This window comes from Hevea brasiliensis, chromosome 16, assembly GCF_030052815.1.
Source record: "Hevea brasiliensis isolate MT/VB/25A 57/8 chromosome 16, ASM3005281v1, whole genome shotgun sequence".
In the NCBI taxonomy this organism is placed as follows: Eukaryota; Viridiplantae; Streptophyta; class Magnoliopsida; order Malpighiales; family Euphorbiaceae; genus Hevea; species Hevea brasiliensis.
The window spans coordinates 69,417,061-69,440,379 of NC_079508.1; the positions used below are offsets into that span (position 1 = coordinate 69,417,061).

The following is a 23,319-nucleotide window of genomic DNA, read 5'->3' on the forward strand; positions in this document are numbered from 1 at the left end:
ATGTTTTTAAAAATTAATTTAAAGACTACGTGACAAAACTAAAAATATATTTGGAGTCTACGAATTTTTCTGAGTTTTTTAAAATTTTTTCGAAATTTTTGGGCCTCGTTTTTTGTTCAAAGGCAGAGTAAAAATTCAATTTCGGGTACCCTGAATCAAACCGGCCGAATCAAACCAGACAGGATCGGACAGGCCGAATCGGGCCAGGTCCTTCTTCTTCTTCTTTTTATTCCCGCACGTGTTTCCTCTTCTCCTCTCTCTCCCATTTTCTCTCTCCTCCCTCACCCCCAGGCCGCGGTGCCGCCTCCCCACTTAGCCGGCGCGCCGCCCCAGTGCCTCCCCACGGCCGGCCGTCGTCCCAGGTGGCCGAAAAATGTGCACGAACTCCTCCCCTGTGTGCACACGACGCCTCACCTTCCTGGCCGAAATCCGGTCGATCCGGCCACCACTTGGGCCAGGTCTTATGTCAAACACCATCTACACCTCGAGAGCTTTCCATAAACACCAAGAACACCAAAATCCATTGAGCGGTTTGTCCAATTTTTGTCTGGAAAATTTTAGCCCATTTTATTTTTGGGCTAGATTTCTCGCAAACCGTGAACCCCACGAGAAAATCGAGAGTACCAGAGCACTCCACTCTTCGAGAGCTTCGCGACAATATAAATTTCGAAAATTTTCAACATCGTTTTTCGATGGGTCCCACGAAACTTCGCAGTGTTTTTTCGAGCATTATAAGAGCTTAGAAAATTCCGTAAAAAATTTATATTAACCCCTGTGTTATGGGCTTCGTGTAGGTACTTTCAATTCGTGGAAATTCGACAATTGTCCGGGTCTGTGAATTTCCGGCCAGACAGACCAGCTACCGAAAAAATCTTGGAATTGGATCGAGATTTTGGCTACCTCACCGTTGTTAGACGCCCCGAACGCGTTCCAGAGATCGGAATCGGCATAGGTAAACATGAACCTTGCTTTTTCGTAATTTTCTAGTGCTTAAATGGGATTAAAAATTCATAAAATATTCGTGGTAGCTCAAAAAAATATGATTCTTTTTGCATTAGCCTAGTAATATTGCTAAAGACTGCGGGGCAAAGTTTTAGAATTTTTAGAGTTTATTTAGATAGTTTTTACAAAAAGGGTCAATTATAAGGATTAAAATGTAATTTTACATATTGTGATTGATGACTGTTTGGATAGGTCCAGGAGGGGCTGTGTGATATGATTGAGTTATGGGTGTATGGTTGGTGGATATAGAAGTGTGTTTTAAACCCATTTGCAGGTTGGGTAGGTCCTAGGTATAGGGAGACTCTTCCGGATTTTCGGCACGACTTAGGATGTCTTTGGTCTTTTTCTTAGTTTGTATTGAGTCAAATTTATTAAATGATTGTAATAAAATTATCAGGTGAGTCGGGATAGCCTTCTTCCTCCGCCCAACTGCCACACTGACTGCTGTAAAATCTGTTAGTAAAATATTAATTTTAATTATAATTTCGATATTATTGTATGTTCAAGCATGTTCATGCATCATTTATATGTATATATCTATGTAGTTAGACTCTAGGCACGTTTTATGTTGCATTCACAACTGTTAAAGTGCCATGGATGTTGTTGTGATAATTTGGAGCAGTGTGCGTGCGTTGGCGTGCGTGTGATGTGGTGTTGGCTATGGATAGGACGGGTAGACACGGCTTAAGATCTTTGCTGGGACCCGATCCTTCGGGGTAGACACAGCTTGAGTTCTTTGCTGGGACCCCGATTTGATTTATTAAGCGAAAGTCCGGCTTGAGTTCTTCGCTAGCACAGGTTGGATTAAAGAGAGCTGTATAGGGGATCAGCTCCCATATATTTTATGATTTGACATTACTGGGTGTGTGAGTGCTCCAAATTACCTTTTTGCTGTTATGATGTGAAAATATTGCTGATGTTGCATTTCACTCTACAGGGTGCATTAGATTTAGATAGTTATAGAGATTATGGTTAAAATTGATATTTTACTCTCTGAGTCGAACGCTCACTCCTGTTCATTTTTTTTCAGGCTACATGAGGATTTTATGGTAATTAACCTGCTTTTCTCCTTCGCAGGTTGTTTATTAATGTTTGTGTAATTCTATTAACTCCTAGAATTTTCGCATGTGTTAGAAATATTTATTTGTTTTGGGAACTGTAATATAATTGTCATGTTAGGTCTGTAAACTTATTATTATATACATGTTTGTTGGACTGGATAAGGGAGCTGAGCTCCCATTTATTTTTATGACATTTGAGTATGTGGAGGGTGAGCTAAGCTCTCCAATTGATTATATATTGTGTTTACAGGTCGAGTGAGTCAAAAACTCTCCATTGAAAGGTCCACTTTATGGCCGAACTCTGTCCGGTTGAATTCTTGAAATTGAGCCCAAATGGGCCTTAGAGTTGAGTTAAGGAATAGTTAGGCTTACTACGGACCTCGGAGGTTTTAGGCTGGCTCAGGTCCTAGTGTCGGTCCAACTCATAGGTTGGGTCGTGACATCAATGGTCTACTCTCCACTCATTTTTATTTTTATGTCTATCGTGCTTGGAAAATTAAAGTACTTCTTTGAAAATTTTATTTTCAAAAAGGTATTCTTTAGATTTTATTAAACAAATATTTTTTTAAAATTTTCTATTGTTAAAATATATCAAATATTTAATAAATATATTAATACATGTATGTATAATATAATTAATTTAAAAATTATTAAATAATATCTTTAAGTAACTTCGAATTTATAATCGCTGCATTAAAATAATTAATTAGGGATAAAGGAAACGTTGAGAAACGGGGTTGGTTAACAGAGCACGATATCTTTAAGTAACAAAAATGACACCGTTAAAACAGGTGAGGCCGTAAATTAATAAATGATGACGGTGGATCTGGGCACTAAGCCTTGAGAACCAGTCACGTGGAGAAGAGCCAGTTAACACTGACCTAAATTACCTGCTTTACTATTATCATTAATTAAATGATATTCCCACTCCCCCACAAAAACATGTCGGCACGTGGTTTCTACGCCTAATCTGTGCTCTTCCCCTCTCCATCTTCATTGAATGCAAGAATTAAAGAAGGAGGCCGTAATTTTCTGCAAAATTAGGTGTGAGGGGTGAGCATCTCCTCAACTATTTTAGAGACAGAAACGTAAAATAGTCTCTGTGCTTTTGTACATTACATACCGTTAATTAAATCTATTATTTTCTTATTTATCATTTGTCTTTGTGCACTTATGGACTTCATCAGATGGCCTCTTTGTCAAGGCAGGGTGGTTTAGCTCTAATATTAGCTTCAACGACCTCCGCTGGCATTTAATGGCCGTGTTTTTTACTTGCATGGCTGATGAGTGATAAGAGACAGGAAGTGTCCATTGTAAAGGACTGAAATGAAATGAAATGAAAATTTTCAGCAATGACAGTCTGTCATCTTCCTTATTTATTAATTGCTCCCCCCTTCTCTATAAAACATCATTTTCTTTCACTCTTAATCTCACACACTTGCTTTCCAGGAACACCTTTCTGGGTTTCTTTTTCATCACTGTCTCGTCTCCGTTTTCTTTCTTCTCCTCCACTGTTCAGTTAGCATCTTGTTTTCTGCTTTTCGAGGTGAAAATTACATCCCACCACCAAGCATTATCATTATTATTAGGGTTCTCCCATGGACACCACATCGGCTCTTCTCATCCTATCGGTTGTTGCCGCTTATTTGCTTTGGTGGAAAGTCGTTTCCCGCTCGCTTACTGGTCCACGTGTTTGGCCCTTATTGGGTAGTCTTCCTGGTCTCATCGCAAACGCTAATTGCATGCATGATTGGATTGCACATAATCTCCGCTCCAGTGCTGGCACGTACCAGACTTGCACGTGTGCAATTCCCTTTCTTGCCCGGAAGCAGGGTCTCGTGACTGTCACGTGCCACCCTAAGAACGTAGAGCACATCTTGAAGACTAGGTTTGACAATTACCCCAAGGGCCCTACTTGGCAAGCCGCCTTTCATGATTTGCTCGGCGATGGCATCTTCAACTCTGATGGCGACACGTGGCTCTTCCAGCGTAAGACTGCTGCACTGGAATTCACCACCAGGACTCTGCGCCAAGCCATGGCTAGATGGGTTAGCCGAGCCATTAAAAATCGATTTTGTCCAATACTTGAGTCGGCTCAGCTCCTAGCCCAGCCGGTTGATCTTCAAGACTTACTGCTCCGGCTCACTTTTGATAACATTTGTGGCTTGGCTTTCGGCAAGGATCCCCAGACGCTATCCCCGAAGCTTCCCGAGAACGGCTTCTCCGTATCTTTTGACCGAGCCACGGAAGCCACGCTGCAGCGCTTTATTTTGCCTGAAGCAGTGTGGAAGCTCAAGAAATGGCTTCGGCTTGGAATGGAAACGAGCTTGAGCCAGAGCCTCCAGCACATTGACACATATTTGTCCGACATCATCAATTCACGTAAGCTTGAGTTGCTGACTGCGCAAAACGGACTTGCCACTGGGAACCCGCACGATGACCTGTTGTCCAGGTTCATGAAGAAAAAGGAATCTTACACGGACAAATTCCTTCAGCATGTGGCATTGAATTTTATCCTAGCTGGAAGAGACACATCATCAGTTGCACTGAGCTGGTTCTTTTGGTTGATGAGCCAGCACCCAAAAGTGGAAGAGAAAATCCTCACCGAAATTTGCAGCGTTCTAATGGAAACACGTGGCAGCGACATTTCAAAATGGTTGGAGGAGCCATTAGTGTTTGAAGAAGTTGATCGATTGATATACCTCAAGGCAGCTTTATCTGAGACCTTAAGGCTATACCCTTCAGTGCCACAGGACTCCAAGCATGTGGTAGCTGATGATGTTTTGCCAACCGGAACTCATGTTCCGGCAGGATCATCAATAACATACTCAATATATGCCATTGGTCGCATGGAATTTATATGGGGAGATGACTGCTTAGAATTCAAGCCAGAAAGGTGGTTATCCATGGATGGTAAGAAAATTGAGATACAAGACTCATATAGATTTGTGGCGTTTAATGCAGGTCCAAGAATTTGCTTGGGCAAAGATTTGGCTTATTTGCAAATGAAGTCGATTGCAGCCGCAGTGTTATTGCGACACCGACTGTCAGTGGTGGCAGGCCACCGAGTGGAGCAAAAAATGTCACTGACATTGTTTATGAAGTATGGGCTGATGATGAATGTGCACCCACGAGACCTAAGTCCTATTGTAGAAAATATAAACAATAGTAAAAACAATTATCATTGCAATGGGGCAGTTGCTTAAGGTGTCTGGTCGATGCCTTCCATCAAATAAAAAGGTGAAATTAAATTTGTACGATATCACCTAAGAGTAATTAGTCTCTATAACTATATGAAATGCAAAGAATTAAATTGAAAATATTATCATATTATAATAAATGTTTTGAGTCTGATGTCTATTAGTCTTGACATGCTATCCATCCATGAATATGAAAGAATTATTAATAGATGTTCATTAGACAAATCCCTCCAATTATGCTTAATCTTTGAGTCACTTTCAAACTTTTCTTTTTTTCTTTCAAGAAAGATAGACATTGTGAGCGAGAAATAGAATATTAAAATAAAATATTAATTATTAAATTGTAACATCTAAAAATCATACCCAGCTAATTAATAATCTTATTGATTGCTGAAAATCTTTGCTTGTGCCTGCATAGATTAAATATCATAATCATCATCATCCATCATAATCATCACAATTCCTTAGCCTTCAATCTTCATCTAAATGCATTGATAACCAACTCGGTACTTTGGCCTCCCAATCATTCTACGAGTGCTCCCCATATGTGGCCCAACCAAACTATAATTAAGTGATCTTTTTAGTAAATACTACTCCATAAATATAATCATCATATGTTTTCCATTACACATTCAACTATGATTTTCTTTTTTTAAAGCTAAGTATGATATAAGCTTTTTCTTTTTGAGATAAGTTAAATAAAATTAATTAAAAAGAAACTCTTTTACTTGGAAAATTCTTACATATGTATTGACTTGAACATGTTAATGTCAAGGCAAAGAATTTATTAATTATTTCAACAATATTGGACAACTTTTGTAAAAAAAAAAAAAGGAATTTAATACCTATTTTATATTATAATTAATTATTTTTTATTTAGATGTTTTCAATAATTTTAAACATGAAGAAAAGAAAAAGGGAATCGCCCGACAAAGTAAATAATTTTTTTTTCTAAGAATATGAACAAATGCTTAAAAAAAAAAAACGAAAGAAAGGATCTTCAATCTTCATCAACAGAAAAAAAGGGGAATATATTGAGCAAGACAGTTCATGATCCCATGCTTCACGTATCACCATAATTTTTTGTTCTTTCACATTCGTCGTTGACTAACTAAACTATTCCCTATTACATATCAAAGTCCAAGATTTGATTTATGTCAATCCAACGGTCATTTTTTCACGTAGCAAAGTTATTGCGCACATCGTGCTTCTCACTTGGGGTCTTAACGTTTTCCAACAGTTAATATTTTATTACAATTAACGCTGAGAAGACTCTCTCTCTCTCTCTCTCTCTCTCTCTCTCTTAAAGCCTCTGTCTCTTTCTCTCTACATTTCTTTCATCCTTTCTTTTCTCTGCGACTTTTGAGCTTCTTCTTCTAGTCTGCGGGGAACTCATAATGCTGTTTTGAACTATGCATTCACTGCAAACCTGTAAGTAATGATCCGGGTTCTTTGCCCTGCTGTTTTGAACTTCTTTTTCTTTTCTTTTTCCCACCTCCTCCCCTTTTTTGGCTACGAAATCTGTAATTTTGAAGAGAATTTCGGTTTGAAAAATGTTCATATGCTTGGTTGAGGTCAATTTGAAGATGGCTTTTATGATTTTCATGTATGCCTCACATTGGAGCTCTTTAACTTATTCCAAATTTGCTGGTTTTTGCTATTTTGCGTTGGCGTTGAAAAGGTTTGAATTTGTAGATCTGGTGTTGATATTTAATAAACAATGTTTTGGGTTCTTGAGGCTAGGATGTTATGTTGCATAATCATGTAAAAGAGGGGTATGGAATGATGGATCTAATTCAGTAGTGGTTTTTGGGTATCCAAGGTATCTTATGCTAGCGTAAGTAATATTGACTTCTTTTTGTTTGGTTTTTGGGTTGCAGAAATTGACTTGTGAGCTTATATGGGTTTGAAATTGGAAATATTGCCACTATGGATTAGACATTAAATGATGCGTTGAGAGACCAAGCCGATGCTTTCCACTTGCCAAAACAGAAAAGAAATGAAACTAAGGGCTGTTTTATTGTGGAAAATAGTTATCTGTTTTTTATTTTCTATTTTTTTAGGGAAAACTCTAGAGAAAATATGAAAAACACAATATGTCAATAATGGAAAATACTTTTCTATCTAATTCAAAGAATTAAAAAAGTTATTCATATCATTTATAATTGAAAAAATAAATTATTATAAAATATATTTAGAAGTTTATTTTAATTTTAACATTTTTTAATGTGTTATTCATTTATTTTATAATAATATGAACTTTTTTATTATTGTTAATAAATATTTTTCTAAGTAATTATCAATTTTAGTGATAGAAAAATTATAGTATAATTTTGGTTATAGGAAAGCCATTGTTTTCCATTTGTGGAACAATTGGAAAATTTAACTTTTATTATAAAGGAAAGTAGTGGAAAACAATTTAAACCTTAACTTAGAAAACTTTTTCAGTTTTCCACAAGTGAACATGCCTTGTTAATTTCGAGTTAATGCATGTGGGTATAACTATTTAATGCTTGTGGGTATAACTATAGGTTGGAGAGGACTTCATTAATAGGTTTGGAATCAATTGATCACAGTTGATGTCAAGGCAGATTCTACTCTTAGAAATCATTGTAAACGTTGATGCATGAAGCTTAAAGTTGTTATGCTAGCTGTAAATGGTCTCTGATTAGAGCTGCTAACTCTGCCTGCTAGAAGTCTCAAGGATTTAAATATGGTCAGCAACATAGGTAGGACCAACAATATTTTCGTATGGTTGTCTAATTTTTTGAAGAAACCTGCATGTTTCTTATAAAGTTTGATGCGAAAAAGAACTAAGAAATTCATTTCCAACCTATACATTTATACTGATGAATGGTGACTAGTTCCTGAACTGTTTCAATTTCTTTTTGAATGTATGTTGTATGTTCCAGATTCCTTTGTTGATGTTTGTTTATTATGACAACTGCAATTATCTGCAGAAAACCTGACAATGAGACACTTATACAGGTTCATTACTAATCCTGTCGAGATAGTTCTATACTCAAGTTAAAATCCCCAAATATAGTCATGAGCACTCATTTGAGCTTTTTTTTTTTATGGGGATTTCACAGACAAAGCTATCATAGCTAATTTGAGTTGCATATAGAGTACAACTGAGAGCATCTTTATAAATAGGGGAGTGCATTTTAAGTTAGAATTTGTGGTTATTATTTTGTCACATAAATATGCGCTCGTGGTGGGGAAAGACTTCATCTAAAGAAGACAAGAAGAAACCAAAGAAAAGTATCATTGATGCAATACATAGAAAATTGAAGATTTCTTCAGAGGAGAGAAGCAACGGTGGATCAAGAGGATCTTGGGGACATTGTGGTGATTCTGTTTCAGAAAGAGGATCTAGATCGCAAGTGCCATCAAGATCACCATCACCTTCCACACAAGTAGCACGCTGCCAAAGTTTTGCAGAAAGGCCTCATGCTCAACCACTTCCACTTCCTGGAGTGCGCCATGCTGGTATTGGGCGTAGTAATTCTGGAATTAGTGCGTTAATAAGACCAGGATTGGACAGAGGCTCCAAGCCTTTGGATTTGCCCCTTCCAAGACCTGGATGTGTCTCTGATAGATTAGAACATGCTTACACCGAAGGGGATATTGCTACTGCTTCTGTTTCTAGTGTTAGCTCCACTGATAGTGACTGCCCATTTGATTCACGTGTCCTAAGCCCCCTCACATCTGACTATGAATATGGAAACAGAACTGCTACAAACAGCCCATCAAGGTGAGTTTCTGTATCTGCACTTGAAGATCAACTTGTTCTTTAATGTCTTATGTGTCTCTGTTCTCCAAGGTTTGATTTTATCTCTGACAAAATTTGTCTTTGTTTTCTAAAGCTTGAAGCAGAAAGATCAATCCCCTATTGTCTGTAAAAAAAGCTCCAAAGAGGTGTTGAAGCCTGTTGATTTTTCACTCAGTAATCATATTCCTTCTACATCTCCAAGACGGGCTCCTTTAAGCACTCATGTACAGAATTTACAGATTCCTAATCGAGGTGCATTCTGCAGTGCTCCAGACAGCTCAATGTCAAGTCCTTCTAGAAGCCCGATCAGAGCATTTGGTCCTGAGCAAGTTATTAATTGTGGTTTCTGGGCAGGACAAGGCTCTGGGCATTGCTCAAGTCCAGGTTCTGGTCATAATTCTGGGCATAACTCAATAGGTGGTGATATGTCAGGACAGTTATTTTGGCAAAACAGTAGATGTAGCCCTGAGTGTTCTCCTATACCTAGCCCCAGAATGACAAGTCCTGGTCCCAGCTCCAGAATACACAGTGGTGCTGTTACCCCTCTGCATCCAAGAGCTGGAGGCACTAACATAGAGTCACCTACAGGCCGGTCTGATGACGGAAAGCAAAAAAGTCACCGGTTGCCCCTGCCGCCAATAACAATATCTAATACCTGTCCCTTTTCTCCTGCATACTCAACTGCAACATCTCCTTCAGTGCCCCGAAGTCCTAATAGGGCAGAAAATCCATTAAGCCCTGGTTCACGTTGGAAGAAGGGTCGCCTGTTAGGGAGAGGCACATTTGGACATGTGTATCTAGGGTTTAACAGGTCAGTTCTAAGAGCTATATGCTTAATATTTTAATGTGCTTGAGAGAGATCATAGAATTATCTTATAGCTAGTTTTGATCTGTAATCTTCTAAATTATTGTTTCACTTTTCCATGACCTTTTGTTGTGGTAGAACACGCATGAGATTGAAATTGTGTATTGTATTTATTAGGGAAAATCACTAGAACCTTTCCGAGGTTTAGCTTAATTAACGAGTAGGTTCTTTTCATTTTAAAGATATGCAAATTTAAAAATGTGAGAGACTAAAGCAATTTATAGTATTGCAATTCAGGCTGAAATTGTACTCAAATTCTAGATTTTGTTGGGGAAAATATGTGCATTGCAAATTTCAAGTTATTGTCATGTCATTGTTTTACATCCCACGAGAGTTGAGTTATCAACAATTTTGTCAATTTTGTTGTGCACACTTTTCCCCAATAGTATTATGCATGTCTCATTTTAATTTGTTAATTGGGTTTAGTGAAAGTGGTGAGATGTGTGCAATGAAGGAGGTAACCTTGTTCGCTGATGATCCAAGATCAAAGGAAAGCGCACAACAGCTGGGACAAGTAAGTTTGGTTTAGTAGTTTCATGGGCAATTTATTGATTAAATGCTATGTTCCTTTGAAGTATTTAAAATGTAGATTCAGAATCTTTCTCTTTTTTTTTTCTATGAGGAAAGTTTCTTATGATTGATGATTTTTTCAGGAAATTGCACTGCTAAGTCGCTTACGACATCCTAATATAGTACAATATTATGGATCTGAAACGGTAGGTGCTTTACCATTGTTAAGGACTCAAGGACATTACTTTTTAAAGGTTGATGTAGTTTGCTTTAATATTTTTGTGTTTTGCAAATGAATGTGTTCCTGATTAATATTCTTTCTTATTTGTTTTACAATATTGCACAAAAAATTTTGTTACTGCTTAGAGGTTGCAACAATTTGAAAGCTAAATCGCTTTTGTAATAATCTTATGGGATTTAGTGTTTATTAATGTGTATGACTGTGTTATGCCAGTCTATATTTTGTTTGCATGAGAATTGCTAGATAAATTGATTAGCAGTCATTCATTTAGGTTTTGTTAACTCAATTCCTTATTTGAGGAACAGGTGGATGATAAATTGTATATATACTTGGAGTATGTTTCGGGTGGTTCCATCTATAAACTTCTTCAGGAGTACGGACAGTTTGGTGAAATAGCCATTCGTAATTTTACTCAACAAATCTTGTCTGGCCTCAATTATTTGCATGCTAAAAACACTGTCCACAGGTGAGATTTTTATTAGTATTTCATGTTTTGAAAATTTAGAGACATAGTTTATCAAATATTGGAGCATGATAATGCTTATGCTTAGTTTTTATCATATCCAGAGACATAAAAGGAGCTAATATACTTCTAGACCCCAGTGGCCGTGTCAAACTGGCTGATTTTGGGATGGCAAAGCATGTAAGAGTATTCTTCTAAAATTTTTGGAAAAAATTCTGATATTTATGTATTTGCAATCTAAGGAAATGAATAGCCTATAGGTGCTATTTCTTTAGTTTATATAGGAAACAAGAATGAGAAGATGCTTTTGTCCATATCAACTGCAAGGTTTTGTATTCTAACCCATTTCAACAAAACTAATCTCCAGATTACTGGGCAGTCTTGTCCACTGTCATTAAAGGGAAGCCCTTACTGGATGGCACCTGAGGTCAGTATTTTATTGCTGCATACTCCAATTCCACTTTTCTTTGTGATGATGCCACATAGTTTCATTTAAAAGCCTTGATTATTTTCAGGTGATAAGGAATTCAAATGGTTGTAATCTTGCTGTTGATATATGGAGCCTTGGGTGTACAGTGTTGGAGATGGCAACAGCAAAACCACCATGGAGCCAATATGAGGGGGTTAGTTAAATTTAAGTTAAAAATTTAAATGTTTTATGAGATAATTTATAATATGAGTGGAATTACTTCTAATCCTGGTGAGAGTGTTTGAATCCTAAAGTGTAACCTGTTTCTTATCCTGTATTTTGCTTCATCGTCTCCAGGTCGCTGCCATGTTTAAGATTGGAAACAGCAAGGAGCTTCCTGCATTTCCTGATAATTTGTCAGATGATGGAAAGGACTTCGTTAGGCAATGCTTGCAACGGAACCCATCACATCGCCCTACAGCTGCTGAACTTTTGGAGCACCCTTTTGTGAAAAATGCTGCTGCACTGGAGAAACCAATTTTAACTGCTGAGCCCACAGAAGCAACATCTGCAGTTATGAATGTAGGAAGATCAATGGTATTAGGAATTTTCTTTTAAATGTTAATGCCACCTTTCATGCATTTAATTTTGTTGCTGTTATGCACTAAAAAGTTGTATATTTGTTAATGTCTTTTTGTCTACATTCAATGGTGAATTCTGCCCTCTTCAAAATTGCTTTGCAGTTTGATGAGCATTGTATTCTGATCTTTGATGACATAGTATTGAAAATTCAATGTTACATTTTCTCTCATACATATGATCTTTGCTATTTCCATAATGTGAATCTTATTTACTGAATGGACCATATGTGTTGCAAGATATTGGTCATGAGGGTTTACGATAGTCAATTTAAACTTGTAGGCAACTTGGCATGGAACTGTAACCTTGTTCTTGTGAATGTACTGTGTGGGGAAGAGATTATTTTTCATCTTTGAATTAGAGTGTACTGGCGCCTACTAAGCTACACCATCCCTTCACTGCCACCAACAATTAAAAGAATTGCTATTTTTAACCAGCTGTGCTAGTTAGAGCTTAATGCTATATAATATCTGTTTCCTTTATAATGCACCTGTGTAGATTTTTTTAGTGATTTCTCTTTCTTTGTCTGCCTGGTCTGTTTTGGCCTACATGATCTTATTGACTTGACTGTGGGGTTGCAATCTTGGGTCTTCAATTAGGGCATTGGGCATGCAAGAAACATCGCAGGCTTTGAATCAGAAGGGGTTGCTATCCATCAATCTAGAGGCTCAAAAACTGGTGCAGGATTGAGGTCTCTCACTCTCTCTCTCTCTCTCTCTCTCTCTCCCTCTATATATATATATATATTCATGCAGTTCTGTGCTTCTCTACTCAGATGTGTTTAGTGAAGAATTTCTAGTAGACTATATTTTAGCTGAAAATTACCAAGTGCTAATTTTCTGTGGAACAGAAAAATACCTTATGTGAGTTACGTTTCTCATTCTATTCTACATGTTGTATTGAGGGCAGGTTGGCATAGCCCTTGGGGGCTATCAGTATAAAGGATCCTTATCATCAATCATCATGCAACTGAAATAAAATAAGTAGAGTGGTAGTATTACTTTGTTCAAAGGCTAGCGATAAGTTGATATCCTGAATTTTCCCCCCTCAAATGATGTTTGAGGTAAAAAATTTTCTTTCATTTTTCTTGTTTTAGTCTTGAGACATCTGTAGTCATTAGCCCATGTGTTTAGCATGTGCTTTATTGAAAGAAAGTCTTGAGCTTTGACTTAAATACTATTGATCACGTTATGGTTCAAAATCTCAAAGAAATGTGCATCTGTTACTAGTTGGTTTTAGCGATTAGTTGAGTTGTGCTATTCAGAACATGTAATTGACTGCTATTGTGTGTTTTTAATTCTCTTTTACTCCAAATATTTCTTATCCAATTTTCCCCCCATTTTCCAGTGATGTCCATGCACCGAAGAATGCGTCATGTCCGGTTTCACCTATTGAGAGCCCTCTTCTGAATTCAAGGTCCCCACAACATGTGAGCGGAAGGCTATCTCCATCTCCTATATCTAGCCCTCATACTGCATCTGGTTCATCCACACCTCTTACTGGTGGTAGTGGTGCAATCCCATTTCATCACCTAATGCAGTCAGCAACTTACTTGCAAGAAAGCATGGGAATGATCTCAAGGTCCCAAAACATTTTGTATACCAATGGCAATGATCCATATCATGAGCCCAAGCCTGATTTATTTCGAGGGATGTCACAAGCCTCTCATGTTTTTCGAGAGAGGATTTCATCAGATAATGGTGCCTCTGAAAACCAGTTTGGACGACCTGGCCATGGGGACCCCAGGGAACTTTATAATGGGCAGCCTGTACTAGTTGATCGTGTGTCTCAACAGCTCTTAAGGGATCATGTGAAGTTGAAGCCATCCTTGGACCTGAATCCAAGCTCGCCAATGCTTGGTCGCACCAATGGAATCTAGCATGCACTGGAAGCCTTGGTCTAAGAACAGTTTCCAGGCATTGTATATGCCATTGAGTGCTTCATTCATATTTTTATTATAATCATGAGCCAAAATATTTCCAATATGTGCCTTAAAAGTAAAGGTAGACCTAGTGAATAAGTTGGATCCTATGGAAGCTTGAATGGCGGAAGATATTTTTGGAAGCAGAATCTGAATGCTTGGTTGCAGAGTTCATACTGTAAATAGCTTATTGGACATGTAAGGAGAGGATATGAATATTTGGCACTCGGCAGCACTCAAATTATTCCCTTGTAGTAACAGCTTTTTACCTGACAACTGTACGATTTTACCTCAAGTCATTAATTCAGCATCTTTTCCTGTCAGCTGTAATGATTCTGGTCGACGCACAAGTTCATTTGGGAATGAAGACTGCTTAAATAGGAGATGGCCAATTCATCAGCTCCTTGCAATTGAGAACACAGCATGCTGGTGTAAAGAACTGTATATCTTATTCCACTTGAGACAGAGAGTTTCAAGAGCTATTATCATTTCTGGACTCTGTTGCCTTTTCATTTCTTTTCACTATTTTTTGGGTGGAAGGATGTTGGTGGGAGTTAAAAAACCTTGTACAGGAAGTTGGGAATTAAGAAGTCCAGATTAACGGTTCGAATCTGCCAGGCTTGATCTTTTTTTATTATTTTTCCCCCTTCTGTATCAGTTTATAGCAGGTCAAAAACAGAACTGTTGGCTGCACTGCTGATATTGTTGTATCTACTTCATACCTGCAACAAATTGAAGAAATCAAATTTAACCTTTGTATTTATTACTTGTGGAATCCTCAGGAACGATTAGATATGCAACAGTCCATGAGTAGTGTACCCCCTTTAGTTGTGGATTCAATATGACCTAGCAAGCAGTTTCCTGCGCCCTATATTCGTAAATACGAAGTTTATTTATAAAAATCATGATCAGGAGAATTATCCATCAGGTCTGTTCGCCTTACGGTTAGGTAAGATTTTTTAAGGTAACCCATTTATATACCACATGTTTGGAAGCAGGTCTGTTTAGCTCAAACTACGATCATCGGTTTTCACTTTTCCTCATAAGACCAGTGCTTTTGACAAACATGACAAGAGAGCAGTTTTATTCAGCAGCCTCTGCAATGTGTGCTATCGAAATTGAAGAAGCCCAGAACATCACCGCGCCCTTCTCAGAGCAAGTCCGCCTCTTGCACCTAGTCAACACAGTTTGGGTCTTCCTGGCAACATATTGGCTATGCCACAAAAGGTGATTAACGATTCAGGAATAGACAAAACAGTGTGACCCAATTAACAATCCGAGCTCAGTTTTAACCAGGTGAGTCCATTATGTTTGGTGTTCTCTGTACAAGAATGCAAATTATAGCTCCTAATCGGGGGGTTTCAGTGGTAAAACTCAACAAATCCATCTGGGTTTTCTTCATAATAGCTTGGCTTTCACTATTAGATTACTTTCATCATCATTTAACTTAGAGAAGAAATTGTTTAAACCACAAAAAGGTAAACAGTCCCAAGAATTTGCTAAATCTGTCTCTAGGAAGATGAATTTTAAAACCGCAGATAGACCAGATGGGTCCTTAGCCTTCTCAGAGATCATGTTAGCCTTCTCAGAGATCATGTATTCACGAATGCTCACATCTCTAAGCTTCTTAGTTAAAATATTCATTTGTGATTGCACTAAAATTGATTTCTGAAACGTCCCACAGAACATGGGAGCAGAAAAAGGAGGTTTACAGAAGTTGGGGTTTGTCGGAAGAAGAAATTTGGTCAGCTACTAAGTATCCCTTCTATATGTTTCTTTCAGTAAAGAAAATTACGAGAATCATGGATTTTCTCGTAAACAGGATGGGTTGGAGGCCTGCAGACATTGCCAGAGTTGCAGTTGTTTTTGGTTATAGCTTGGAGAAGAGAATTATCCCAAGGTGCTCAGTTATAATCAGAGTTCTGCTAGTGAGAGGCTTGGTCAAGGGAAAAATAAATATACCTTCAATGGTGATAATGGCTGAGAAGCATCTTCTATATGCATTTGTGAGCAAATATCAGGAAAAAGTATTGAGCATCTTTTGGGGGGGAATGACTTTTCCGGATTTAGGCAATGAGTTTTGTGTGATTAATGTTCTTGCTTGATGAAGGAAAGTAAATTACGAGAAGAAAAATTTTTTATGCTGAAAAAAGATAATCAAGCAATGGAATCAAACCATTTTTTATTGGAAATAATCCATCAAATCACAAGTGATCAGACACTACCACCAAGTTTTTCACTTTTCCTTTTAGTTAAAAGCAGTAGCAATCTATTCGAACATCAGCATAATCGACATTAGTGGCTAAGATATTGTTTAATAATAATAATAATAATAATCAGTCATCAACGAATTTAATATATATATATATATATATATATATATATATATATATATATATATATATATATATATATATATATATAATTTAAAAAATTATCATATAGCATAACCTCAATTTATATCTTTATTTTATATTTTTTATATAAAAAAATTAACTTATCATATTAAATATCAACATTTTATTTAAATATTTTCAAATTTCAACTAATACAATTTTATCTTATACAAAAAATAATAATTATATAAACTTCTTTTTACTACTTCTTTTAATAAATTTTTTATATTTACAATTCCAAACATTATGAAATCCTGTTTATTCTAAAAATTAATTATTTTTTAATTAAATTTTTTACTAGATTAGAAAAGGTAAACTATTATTTTAATATATATATATATATATATATATATATATATTCCACAAAAAATCATTTATAAAATTAAAAAAAATTCAAAACATTTCTTATATTAAAGTTTAAGAATTTTAATAATAATTTTCAAAAATTATAATGTGGTATATGTGTTTTTTTTTTCTATTTTATTTATTATTTTGTTGGTATACATTTATATCAACTATTAAAAAAAATTAAAAAATCAATTAATTAATTTATCAACATTTGAAATAAAATTATAATTAATTAAAATTTTTATCATAAGCAAAATTTTATAATACAATTATAAAAATATAAATACATATTATTGAAATAAAATAAGAAATAAGCTCAATTTGCACTGTTTATGTCATTTTCAACTTTTGATCTGATTTAATTTTTATATTTTTTATTTAAGCTTAAATTAACTCAATTGATATTCACACGCCATTTTTTAGAGGAAATAAATTTAATTTTCTCTTTATACTTTTTAGGAATATCCAATTTAATTTATTTTTAATTTTTTATTTAATTTAATCATTTTGATCTGATTTAACTCTTTTACTTTTAATTTAAATTTAATTTGGCCCAACGTTCAATTCAGTGCCTGAGTTGCTTTTTTTTTTCAAATATTTTTAATGTTAATTACTTAATTATAATTAGTTAATTAGTTATATTTAACTTTTTAATATTAATTAATAATATGAAAAAATAATATTTTATATTTTTAATTTTATTTTATTATAATTTTTTAATTTGAATTAAGAAAATGAAAATATAAAATAATATTTTTTATTTTAAATAATTAAAATTATTTATAATCACATTTTTTATTTTTAATTAATTATATGAAAAGAAAAATATTTTTTTTATTATTTTTCAATTTAATTATTTTATTTTTAATTAATTATGAAAATATAAAAATAATATTTTTTTCATACTTTTATTTTAATTATTAATATTAAATAATATTATTTTTATTATTTAATTTAATTAATTATAAAAATAAAAATAACATTTTATATTAAAAAATAAAAAAAATAAAAAAATAATGTCGCATAGGACTAAATTAAATTAAAAATTAAAAATAAATTAAAGTGAATATTCTTAAAAAATGCAAAGGATAAATTGAACTTAATTTTAATATAATAATAAATAACTCGCATTATTAAGTAACAAAAGAAAATGAAGAATGATGACAAATAGCATTTTAAATTAAAAATAAGATATGTAGAAAAAGAAAAATTATTAGCAATAAAATTAATCATATTTTTTTTAAGTATTGAAAGTTGGGTTTAGAATCAGGTTGAAATTGGTGTGATCAAACTTGAAATTAAAATTAATATGAAAAAAAAAGCGCCCACACACAACTTTGATGAAAAGCAGTACTTTGATACAAGTCAGGGGAAAATAGTTGAGAACATAAGCCTACACCATTTCTGAATAAACAGAAACATACAAGTTAGGATGGATTGTCAAGAACCATATAAAATTAAAAATCCACACCACAGACAAAAGACCCTAAACCAAACTAGTTCATATTAATACGAGGCCATCGACTCAATCAGTTAGCTACTTGGGATTGGTCAATTTCAAGCTGAAATCCCATAGTTTTTTGGCCAATTCTGCATCTTTAGCCTGAGAATTTGGTTTAGCTAGGTTACTGTCCATAAAATATTTGCCAGTTAGCCCCTTAACTTGTGGAGACAGTGCCACATAGCATGTAGTTGCTGCTCCCTGCAACCATGTGTGAGGAACTTAAAAAGTTACTACTGCATTGAACAGAGAATTGAATTGACGCATATCAAATACTACAGCTTGTTCAAAATTAATCCTGCAGCACATACCTGCTGAACATTTTTAATCAAGTATTTACCAATGAGAGACAAAAAGCCTGCATCAAGCCAGGGAAACTTAATCAAGAACCAGAAGATTCGAAATCAAGTGAATAAATTGATTCTTATGCCTGATAAATTGAATGCAATTCTTACCTTCTCTACTCACACACCAAATTGAGACCAAAAAAAAATGTTCCACTTGAGGCTTAATTAGATTTTCTATGGCATATTCCAACAAATGCATGCAGAAAAATCTATACAAAATATTATTGCTAGACCAAGAGCTTAGCAAGGGACCGGGAGCCTATCATTACTTATTTAGTTACTTTCTACTTGCATCATATTTGTTTCTTTGAGCCTCTTATGATAAAAGCATAAAAAACACAAATTTTTTATTTATACATGTACACTGACAATGCCCTTTATAATGAAAAACAGAGGAATGTATTTGTTAGGTCCAATATAACCGACCCCATAGTAAACGACTCCAAATTTTTGGGATAAAGGCTTAGTTTAGTTGAGTTGAGGAAAAAAATGGTTTCTTAGTGAATACAACCAAAGAAGAGTTGATGTCTTGAAGGATTACCATTAACAATGCCGTAATGGCGCAGAAGCTTTGTATCAATTGCTCCAGGATGAAGTGAATTAGCAGTTATATTTACTCCATCTTCCTGTAAAAGAAAAAGGTAGAGGAAGGCTTATAAGACTCCTAGGAAATTGATGTGATTACTATGAAAAGTACCCACCAATGGGAGTGGCAACAAAGGTTAGCAAATTGTTGTGATCACGCTACAAATTATAAGCACACATGGTAACACTACATAGTAATTAGACAAGTAGACGCATCTACAAGAACAATATTCACTGAATATGTCGGAAAATTTTAGATCATTGGGAAGTTAATTGACCAAAAAGGAAATCACCATGTCCAGGAATACTCCACCACTATATCGCATGAAAGAAACTAAAGGTTCTACAATTCTGACTTATTCCACAGCTTTTCATTAATGTAGAAGCTAATTATGTTTAGAATCTTTAGTACCTTAAGTTGTCTGTGCTACAGTTTTATTTAGCAGCATTCAAAGATAGGATTCACAAAGAGTGCTAGCAAAGTGGTACCCTGATTCATCATTAATTTTATCAAAACGAATTCCTTCATGGTATGCCAACCGGTGACCTTCTGATGATACATTAACAATTCTTCCCTCTTGATTGCTTTCACGTGCTGTGTTTTTCATGGTTTCCAGCAAAAGATTCGTCAAAAGAAAATGTCCTGCAAAATTATTCTAAAATCTGTTAAAACTTTCCTACATTTTGTCTGTAGAAGACATCAATACTAGCTGCAGCTATAACATATAGGGCAATTTTGGCACATTGTGAAACAAAGTTTACATATATATGGAACCATAGGGCATCATATAAATCACAATAATAATCTTGACTGACAATAACTAATGAGACGCAAAGAAAAGTAAAGAACACTTTAAAGGTTAGCATAAGTTATTTATACAACGGCGAAAAAGTGTAATTTTGATTGTTTTGAGAGTTTTGACGAAAGTAATCCATATAGCATATTGTTTGGGGGTTCCATTTTTGTGGTTTTCAAGGGGTCTGTGTTTAAGAAATTCAAATCCTTTGCATTGTATGATCTTTATTACATTGCACAATCTATTTCATTTCATTCATAAACTAAAATCATATTATGTTGCACCATGTTACTATAACCATATAGCAGTTAACATATAACAAAATTGTCAACCCAAAATGATTGTACCTTAATTAAAACAATTTATATAATTATGCGCACACGGCTTACCTACATGGTTTGTTGCAAACTGTATTTCTATGTTGTCTTGAGAAAGCGTGAAAGAAGCCATGATGCCTGCATTGTTACTGCCAACAAATAGAAGAGAACTTTAGCTCTTATTGTTCAATTTCAAAAGATTTTCATGCGAAAGCACAACAAAATCAACTAGCAACAGAAAGAAAATCATGGTTATGTGTGCATATAAAACCAGTGAACAAGACACACAAAAGAGGGAATTATATAACAAACTAATTCAGGATTTAAATAAACTTGAATAGTTCAATTTAGTTTCTTACATGAGTAGATTTAGTGGAAGACCCAAGGATATATATTCAGAAGCAAATTTCCTGACAGATGTTATTGAGCTGAGATCTAAGTGCATAACATCAATCTTAGCAGTGGGGATTTCCTTGAGTATTGTTTCTTTGACATTCTTACCAGCCTCCAAATTCCTTACCGCCATAATCACATGGACACCACGCAAAGCAAGAACTCGTGCTGTCTCCACACCAATACCACTTGATGCTCCTGATATTAGGTCAAAAAAAAAAAAAAAAAATAACAGACTAACCAGCTGACCACCAAAACAAAGGATGACATAATATATAATTTTATATTGTCATATAAAGCAGAAATCAAGCCACCCACTTGAACAAGCACGATAAATGAAGACGCCAGTGACGAAATTATATTGTCAGAATTAAGAATCATGTTAGGTTAGAAGCCTGAAAGATGTTTCAAGACCACCATGAAGAATAAAAGATAGAGGAAAGGGTTTCAGCATGAGAAATTTGTTTGCTTGCTAAAAATCCACAAGTTTCAGACCTGCTGACTATATTCTCCAACAATCCAGGGGAGAGCAGATTTCGGTTTAAACCGAAAAATCAAACCGAATCGAGTAAATTCGGTTTAATCGATTCGGTTTTAAAATTTAATCCGTTCGATTTGATTTATAATTTTTAATAATTTCAGTTAATCGATTCGGTTCGGTTTGTTTATTTTCACAAAAAATAAAAAAACGCAATTGAACCGAAATTATTAATATATATATCAAGAAAATCAAACCAAATCCTAAGATTTTTGAGTTTTGATTTTTAATTTTTTTTTGTTTTTATATTTTTATTATTTAGATTTAATGTTGAAAATATAAAATTTTATAAAATTTAATTTGATGAGTTTAAAATCGAATCGAACCGATATTGATCGGTTTTTGTAAGCATCCAGTACTATTACAAAAACAAGAAGACAAATTATTTAGACCCAGCAATAATCGCCAACAAAAAAAAGCTTTTGAATACTTTATTTTACAAAAGATCATAAACAATAAGAAATGAAGCAAAGAACTTGTATCCTCGCCAACCTCAAAAACAATTTCGCAACTTTGCAACGCTAAAATGGATTAGTTAATTTTGTCATTAGAAAAGAAAAAGAAAACAATATATAAGATTCAAGGTTCTATTTTTATTTTGGTTTACTGCAAGTTTTTCCTCAATTAGAAAAAGAAATTAAGGATCATAAAATAACAGAGAAAAGCAGACCTGTGACAATAGCAGTGAGGCCAGTTCCATCAATTCCTTGTGAAACTTGCTCAGCTGTGGAACAGGCTGAGAACCCAGAAGCCCCTTTCCATCCAAAGATCCACATGTTGCAGATTCCCAAACTAGAGAGTTAGAGAGTGCTTATGGGCAACAATTTTATTGTTTTACTTCAAAAACACGTAATCCCAATAATCTCGAGCTAAATAGAAATTAAGAGAAATACCAGAGTTTGAAAATTTCTCTCCTACTCACCAGTGAAGTATGTATAATACAAATATAATTAGGCTCTGATACCAAGATAAGTTGGGAGTTCTTACCACACATATAAACTCTATACGCCACGCCTCTTCATGACTGTGCCTTTGTTCATTATACATTCATTAATTACGTTGACTGTGAGGTCTCTTATTAATTTATTAATTCATTAATTATTATGCCAATAAAAAATATGCAGTTGGATTCAGCAAAACTTGTTAATTTATTGGAAGGATAATGATTACGTGCTGTCATCTTCGTTATTACTCATTTCAAGATTTCGCATTAAAAAATTTAGTGGATACCATTGATTATATGAGAAAAGAAATTCTAAAAATCTGTTATTATATTTTTCTTTTTATTATGGCAATCGGTTCATGGGTTGTTATTTGTTCTCTCAAGTTGAAGGGCCCATTTTAAAAGCTGTAGAGAAACTGCTGGGTTGGGCCATGGTCTGCGTCGACCTCTTTTGCTTTTCTGAGATATGACAATCGGTTTTAGAAGTAGGGGTGAGCATTCGGTTCAAATCAAATCAAATTAAATTAAAAAAATTGAATTATAAATTTTAGAAATCGAATCGAATCAAAATGGATGAAAAATCAAATCATACCGAATCGTTCTATTTCGGCTCGATTCGGTTTAAAACGATCGGTTTGATTTTTTATTAATTTTTTAATTTAGACTTGATTCTCAAGTTATTTGATCTAATTTTAACTGTAGTTTGAACCTAATAACCATTAATCAATGAAATTAAACAATTTATATATATAAAATTAAATATAACTCATAAATTTTTCATAAAAATAAATCAATTCAAAAATCGATTCGGTTCGATTTAGTTTGATTTGACTATATAAATTACTATTTGGTTCAGTTCGGTTTAACTGAATTTTTTCTCTTCAAAAGTGAACCGAACCGAAATAATCGAAATTTTTATAATGTAAAATCGAACTGGACCGATTTAATTTTAAAATCAAATCAATTAAATCAAATTAATTTAGTTCGATTTAATTTTTCGATTTGAACTGATTTTTGCTCAGCCCTATTTAAAATATGCACAGTTCTTGTAGATATGATAATGATAAT

General features: G+C 34.6%; 4 protein-coding genes across 8 annotated transcripts; 3 read left to right on the top strand and 1 right to left on the bottom strand.

The window, feature by feature from the left end:
- Positions 1–3,352: 3,352 nt before the first annotated feature.
- On the top strand, positions 3,353–5,488 carry LOC110656092 (cytochrome P450 86A22-like). Its single transcript, XM_021812662.2, has one exon. The coding sequence runs from the start codon at positions 3,662–3,664 to the stop codon at positions 5,267–5,269; it is 1,608 nt and encodes a 535-aa protein (XP_021668354.2). The 5' UTR covers positions 3,353–3,661; the 3' UTR covers positions 5,270–5,488.
- Positions 5,489–6,523: 1,035 nt separating this feature from the next.
- Positions 6,524–14,849, top strand: LOC110656076 (mitogen-activated protein kinase kinase kinase YODA). Of its 5 annotated transcripts, XM_058138020.1 has the most exons (13): positions 6,536–6,694; positions 7,795–7,992; positions 8,252–9,020; positions 9,133–9,849; positions 10,330–10,417; positions 10,557–10,619; positions 10,960–11,120; positions 11,222–11,297; positions 11,485–11,544; positions 11,633–11,740; positions 11,884–12,123; positions 12,765–12,856; positions 13,513–14,849. In XM_058138020.1, the coding sequence occupies exons 3-13, from the start codon at positions 8,470–8,472 to the stop codon at positions 14,042–14,044; spliced, it is 2,688 nt and encodes an 895-aa protein (XP_057994003.1). In that variant the 5' UTR covers positions 6,536–6,694; positions 7,795–7,992; positions 8,252–8,469; the 3' UTR covers positions 14,045–14,849. The 5 variants fall into 5 exon arrangements, with proteins under 5 accessions (XP_057994005.1, XP_057994003.1, XP_057994004.1 ...); XM_058138022.1 differs by lacking the exon at positions 7,795–7,992 and having other exon boundaries at positions 6,524–6,694; positions 11,884–12,108; XM_058138021.1 differs by lacking the exon at positions 7,795–7,992 and having other exon boundaries at positions 8,224–9,020.
- Positions 14,850–15,152: 303 nt separating this feature from the next.
- On the top strand, positions 15,153–16,191 carry LOC131174711 (uncharacterized). The gene is made up of 3 exons (XM_058138493.1): positions 15,153–15,313; positions 15,512–15,682; positions 15,771–16,191. The coding sequence occupies exons 1-3, from the start codon at positions 15,153–15,155 to the stop codon at positions 16,189–16,191; spliced, it is 753 nt and encodes a 250-aa protein (XP_057994476.1).
- A 2,018-nt stretch (positions 16,192–18,209) lies between these two features.
- On the bottom strand, positions 18,210–22,238 carry LOC110656078 (short-chain dehydrogenase TIC 32, chloroplastic). Its single transcript, XM_058138024.1, is given in 8 exon segments — positions 18,210–18,532; positions 18,643–18,689; positions 19,220–19,304; positions 19,676–19,688; positions 19,690–19,906; positions 20,450–20,526; positions 20,737–20,968; positions 21,979–22,238. Coding segments are annotated over 8 exon segments (942 nt in total). The 5' UTR covers positions 22,085–22,238; the 3' UTR covers positions 18,210–18,367.
- Between the last annotated feature and the right edge of the window lie 1,081 nt (positions 22,239–23,319).